General features: G+C 43.0%; 1 protein-coding gene across 1 annotated transcript; it reads left to right on the top strand.

The window, feature by feature from the left end:
• Positions 1–2,112: 2,112 nt before the first annotated feature.
• On the top strand, positions 2,113–5,108 carry LOC147616600 (pentatricopeptide repeat-containing protein At1g06140, mitochondrial-like). Its single transcript, XM_086777665.1, has 3 exons — positions 2,113–2,405; positions 2,490–2,628; positions 2,705–5,108. The coding sequence occupies exons 2-3, from the start codon at positions 2,548–2,550 to the stop codon at positions 4,670–4,672; spliced, it is 2,049 nt and encodes a 682-aa protein (XP_086633791.1). The 5' UTR covers positions 2,113–2,405; positions 2,490–2,547; the 3' UTR covers positions 4,673–5,108.
• Positions 5,109–6,000: the final 892 nt, after the last annotated feature.

Below are 6,000 nucleotides of genomic sequence, written 5' to 3'. Positions count from 1 at the left end.
CTTGTAGGAGATATTGTATGCACACACTTAAGTTTACATTGAGGAGGGGTGTTAAAATGTGCAATGTAAAATTGCAACGGGTTTTGATGTGTGTGTTATGTTTGTGTGGGAACACACCTTATGGGTGAGATGAGATATTATGTGGGATGTGATTTATGAGAGTCACACAAGAAGAAGTGGGATAGAGATTGCCACTGGCATGATGATGTGTAAAGGAGATTGGGTCAATGGCTACCTATATTAGAAGCCTTTCATTTGTATGGTTCACAACAACATATGCAATAGAGTATTGTTGAGTGTGCTACTCTCTCTCTCTCTCTCTAGTCATGGAGTTCTTGGTGTGGTTCAACCCACCTTAATCTTATGCTTAATCTATATTGCTAAACACCATGATCAATCCCATATTAGGATTTTCAACATTGAGCCTTGGCTTGGGTTGGCTAATCAGAAAGGCCCCACGACACATGTTTGAATGGTGGTCCTAAGGTAGGTGCTTGCCACTCTCAGCAACTATATCTCGAGGTTTATATTCACACTCGCTACTAGCAACTATATCTCGAGGTTTATATTCATACTCGCTAGGTGGTGGACTAGGGCTTGTTATCTTATTAGGTATGGCAATTTACTCTCTTTGTATGAAGGTTTTACTAGATCTTTAATCTTTTGATGCCATAGATCCTCGATGTTAATGGACTCATTGTTAGAGTCTTCTACTAGGATATGTTCAAGGATTTCGAGATTGTGGTTGTGTGGCTTTATTTCACCTTTGTTTCTTGGTTGTCTTTGGGCCTCCACACCTTTGTTTCTAGGTTATCTTTGGGCATCCACACTTGTGGAGAACCCTTGAGTGCTTACTCTCCATGTTTACATGCAAGAGAGGGTGCTTCCTTAGTTTTACTCATATCAACGAGCCCTTGTGGGTCCTTAAACAATCTATCAAATAAATTGTCTTCCCCTACAAGGTATTCATCAGTTTACTTGAGTATTTGTGTTGGTTTTGAAGTTGGTTTGGGTCAGAGCTCATGGATTAGTTTAAGAGGTGTTAACAAACCATATTCTTGCATTTATCCTAGCACAGGAATGAATTCTTATTCATACTCTATTTGAACTTTTATAGCACAAGGTTAGGATAATTCATGTGTTTTTTTGGGTCCCCCTTGAGCTTTTGGTGGGATAGGCACATTAGGCATAAGGTCCTCTTTTTTTGGATGAGACCGTATTAGTGTCGAATCCACTTTGGATTGTCATTTTGTCACCATTGCTAATGTGGTGAGAGAAGACTTTCTTTTTGTAAGTAATAATTGGTTTTTTTGTTTGTTTACGCTTGTTTCTTTGTGACAATCTTGGATGTTGATGCTTCAACATCTTTTGTAGCTTCCAACTTCTTTGGAATTTAAGAACTTTGGCAGTTTGTTTACAACCATCATTTTTTGTGGCATCAGAGTAGGTTGTTTGTCCTTTGGTCCCTTGGCCACTGGAGACTACTGAGCTTTAGCCTCCTTTGATCCCAATGGCTATCCTTTTTTTGCAGTTATTTTCACTTTAGCTTACAAGCACGTGACCATGTTCGAGGGAGCCGTTGTGATTAAGCAACATTGCTTACTTAAGAGCTTGAGTCGTAAGTAATACAAGGTTTCATCATGTGTGGAGTTCTTTGTGACTCTTAATGGGTGAACATAAGGGTAGCAAAACATGATATGAACCTATTGACTAAATAAGACCTCGCAAAAGTAAGTTTTTTTAAAACAGTTACATAAAGGATTGCAAATAGAAAGCATCTAGGTGAATGTATGCAAATAGAAATAATATGGGGAGTCATCATTTTATTGCCTTAAATAGAGAGGGTATGGGGGTCATCATTTCATTGACTTTTTCAAGCATTAATCATTACATACCAAAAGGAAACCTCACATAATATATTTAATGTAAATAAAAAAACATTTTGGTGCCATATATTAAGACAAACGTTTGTAATATGTACCCAATTTTTTGGGGGTTTCGATATATTCATTAAGCAACAAAAATATATTTGAATGGGTTGCGTAAATGAATTAAATAAAGTTTTAATTTAGCATCTGCATGTGGACATGTATAGGGGCATCGACAAGCATGGAGAAAGGTCCTCTGGGTTTACTTAGCTACAAAAAATTCGAACGGGTTGTGTAGGCCGCTGGGAGGATGAATTTTCAGTGCTCCATGAAGCGTTGCTTCCCTGCATCTCTGCTGGTTGGGAAAGAAGACAGAGGGGGGTGGCCATGGAGCAGATGGTGAGCACGAGGAGGAGACGGAGGGGGCTTGGGCATGGAGAGGACGAGGAGGAGAAGGAGACGGAGGGGGGCTTGGCCATGGAGTAGATGGTGAGGAGACATAAGGGACGGCCAAGCGGATGGGGAGGACAAGAGGAGGTGGCAACATTATTTAATGCAATACAAACGTTTGTCTTAATATTATACAATACAAACGTTTGTCTTAATTTTGGGTACATATAGGCTGCAGAGCTCACCACGTGACAACCGAAAAGGAGGACTTCGTCTTAGGTCCCTCCCTATGGCGTGTAGAGAGATGGATTTCTTATGGAAGGAGTACTTCAGGGATCCCTCCCAATGGTTGGACAATAGAACTAGCAAGGTAAGCACTGTTTTACAATTACATGAGAGTACACGAAAACCTATTGGCTTTCCTGAGTTATTGTTTTGCATCACAGAGAAGCCCAAGATCCCCAGACTTCAAACACAAAATGACAAAGGAGTCGCTGTGGATGGATGGCGGGTACAATCCATCTTGGGTCCAAGAGGAGCTCAGAAGAAGAGGACTACAACGAGAGTCCTGTGTGCGGAAGGATAAGCGGATGACGAAGGCCAAGGAAATCCACCACAAAGCAGGACAAGGAGATAGCAACAGCAACCACCGGGAGTTTCAAGAGGATACTGCTCTTGTAGCCTTACTAAAGGCTTGTGCCAAGAAAAAGGACCTGTGCAAAGGCAGCAGAATACATGCTGATATTCTCAAAAGGGGGTTGCTTGAAAAGAACATTTATATAGGCACTGCCCTACTCAATATGTATGCCAAATGTGGTGCACTTGCAAAAGCGCAAGAAGTGTTTGATGAGCTTCCATTTCGGGATGTAGTCTCGTGGAGTGCCCTGATCGCAGGATATGCCCAACACGGGCATGGTCATGAGGCTTTGAACTGCTTTGGACGGATGCAAGAGGAGGGCCTCTCCCCAAATGCAGTCACCTTTATTTGCATCTTGAAAGCCTGCGGCAGCATAGGAGCAGCTGAGAAGGGCAAAGAGGTACATGCTGAGATTGTCAGGCAGGGCTTATTGGAAAAGGATATTGTGCTTGGCACTGCGTTGGTGGATATGTATGCCAAATGTGGTGCACTTGCCAAAGCACAAGAAGTGTTTGACGAGCTTCCAGTTCGGAATGTAGTCTCTTGGAATGCGCTAATCACAGGATATGCCCAACACGAACATGGTGATGAGGCCCTGAACTGCTTTGAAAGGATGCGAGAGGAGGGTCTCGCCCCAGACGCAGTCACCTTTAGTTGCATCTTGAAAGCCTGTGGCAGCATAGGAGCAGCTGAGAAGGGCAAAGAGGTACATGCTGAGGTTGTCAGGCAGGGCTTATTGGAAAAAGATATTGTGCTTGGCAATGCATTGGTGGATATGTATGCCAAATGTGGTGCACTTGAAAAAGCGGAAGAAGTGTTTGACGAGCTTCGAGTTCGCGATGTTTTCTCTTGGAATGCCCTAATCGCAGGATATGCTCAACACGGGCATGGTGATGAGGCTCTGAACTGCTTTGGACGGATGCGAGAGGAGGGTCTCTGCCCAGATGCAGTCACCTTTACTTGCATGTTGAAAGCCTGCGGCAGCATAGGAGCAGCTGAGAAGGGCAAAGAGGTACATGCTGAGGTTGTCAGGCAGGGCTTATTGGAAAAAGACATTGTGCTTGGCACTGCGCTGGTGGATATGTATGCCAAATGTGGTGCCCTTGCAAAAGCGCATGAAGTGTTTGACAAGCTTCCAGTTCGGGGTGTAGTCTCCTGGAGTGCCCTAATCACAGGATATGCCCAGCTTGGAAAGGTTGAAACTGTTTTTGACGCATTCAGCAAAATGATAGAAGAAGGTATAGAGCCAGATCTGGTCACGTTCCTTGTTTTGCTTACTGCATGCAGTCACACAGGTCTTGTGGATGAGGGGCAAATGTACTTTGAGACTATGAGCACGGTCCATAGCATCATCCCAACTTTAGAGCACCACACTTGCATGGTTGATCTTTTCAGCCGTGCAGGGCACTTCGACAAGGCAATAGGAGTGATTGAGAAAATGCCACATTTTGATTGTCTTCCGCTTTGGTTTTCTCTGTTGGGTGCTTGTCGAAAATGGGGAAATGTGAAGCTTGGAAGATTGGCCTTTGAACATGCAGTACAATTGGATGAAAAGGATGCTGCAACATACGTCTGCATGAGTAATATATATGCAGCTGCTGGCATGCGAGAGGAAGCGGACAAGGTTGAAGCTATGAGAATGGAAAATGGAGCATGGAAGATGCCAGGACATTGTTGCTGGACTGATTCAAGTGGAAATGTACATTCGTTTATTGTCGGGGATGACAGTCATCCCCAAGGCATTAATATCCATGCAAAGCTAAAAGACACTGGTTAGAAAATATTGCAGGAAAGGTATTCTCCAGGTTTGCATTTGGTGTCACAAGATCAGATGATGCAAAGGAAGATGCGCTATGCAAGCATAGTGAGAAGTTGGCCATCGCATGTGCCCTCATTAATACACCTGAAGGGACACCTATATGTGTTACGAAGAACGTGCAGGTTTGTGGTGACTGCCATTTTGCTACATCGCTTACATCAAGTGGAGCAGTGCAAATTTCAGGTCAAAGATGCAAACCGCATTCAGGATGGAAAGTGTACTTGTGAGGAATATTGGTGATGGTAGTGTAACTGCCTACACTTCTGTGTATGCTACTCCAAATGTTGTTGCTAGACTGCTGAGGACAGAACTCTTTAGTATGCTGAAGTGAAGCATTTGTTCTCTTTTAGCCTTTTTGCAATTCGATGATATATAGCAATTTTAGGACTCTAGAGGTGAGTTGTGCAGAAACTATTTTTTTGGCTCTCTTTGTTGTGTTGTATTGCTTTATACAGTTGTTTTAATTAAGAGTCTTCCACAATCATTGATGTTGTAGAAGTACATCCTACCTCCGAGTTGTCAGCTCAAACCAGTTTGATATCCTTTTCTCCATTGGTTACAATTTTCATGCTGCGGATTTGAATATCATCAGAAAAATGGACTTCCCTCTATCTTAGAACTCTCCTTGCATGCAGCTGTATTCAGATGGAGTAAAGCATATGATGGGATGAGATGGGACTTTATCCTGGAAGTCCTAAAGAAGATGCCAATTGGCAACACTTTTCATGACTTGCAAAACGCTCATTTCATTGGACACATTGTGTAACTTGTAACGTTTAAACTGCAGGCAGGGTTCCCACTAGCTGCTACTGGTGGCGCTTTATTTAGAAGGCATTAAATTATACACAGAAAGCATCATGAATGCGCGGTGTCACTCAAACTCGGCACCTCTACCAAGAACCACAAGCATCCTATCCTCTTGGGGTCACCAAGTTGCCCCTTTTTCTTTCACGACGTCTTTTTTGAAAATGAAATGTGTAAAATGTATTAAAAAGGAAGAGGTTTTATGATGCCAAGAATTTAATATCCTCCAATACTCCCAGACCATCCAAATCCCCCAAATTCAGACGAGACTCTACAAAGAATGAAAGATTTGTAAAGCAATAAGGTGCTCCTTGAAACCGACACCAATTCATGTTTAGTCTTGTTGATGCAAGGGTCGTTAGGGAGCTTGCCTCAAAACCAAGCTAAAACTCCATAGCTTCACCTCCTCGTGTGGAAAGCACGTGCGTCAAATGGTTCTCGCCTTCGCTATCGCACTAAAGCGGGCTGCTTGTACTGTAGGT

Source organism: Cibotium barometz, chromosome 38 (assembly GCF_041138505.1).
Source record: "Cibotium barometz isolate CiBa-2024 chromosome 38, ASM4113850v1, whole genome shotgun sequence".
Taxonomy (NCBI): Eukaryota; Viridiplantae; Streptophyta; class Polypodiopsida; order Cyatheales; family Cibotiaceae; genus Cibotium; species Cibotium barometz.
Note: the sequence above shows the minus strand (reverse complement) of the source record. Positions and strands in the feature narration are given on the sequence as shown.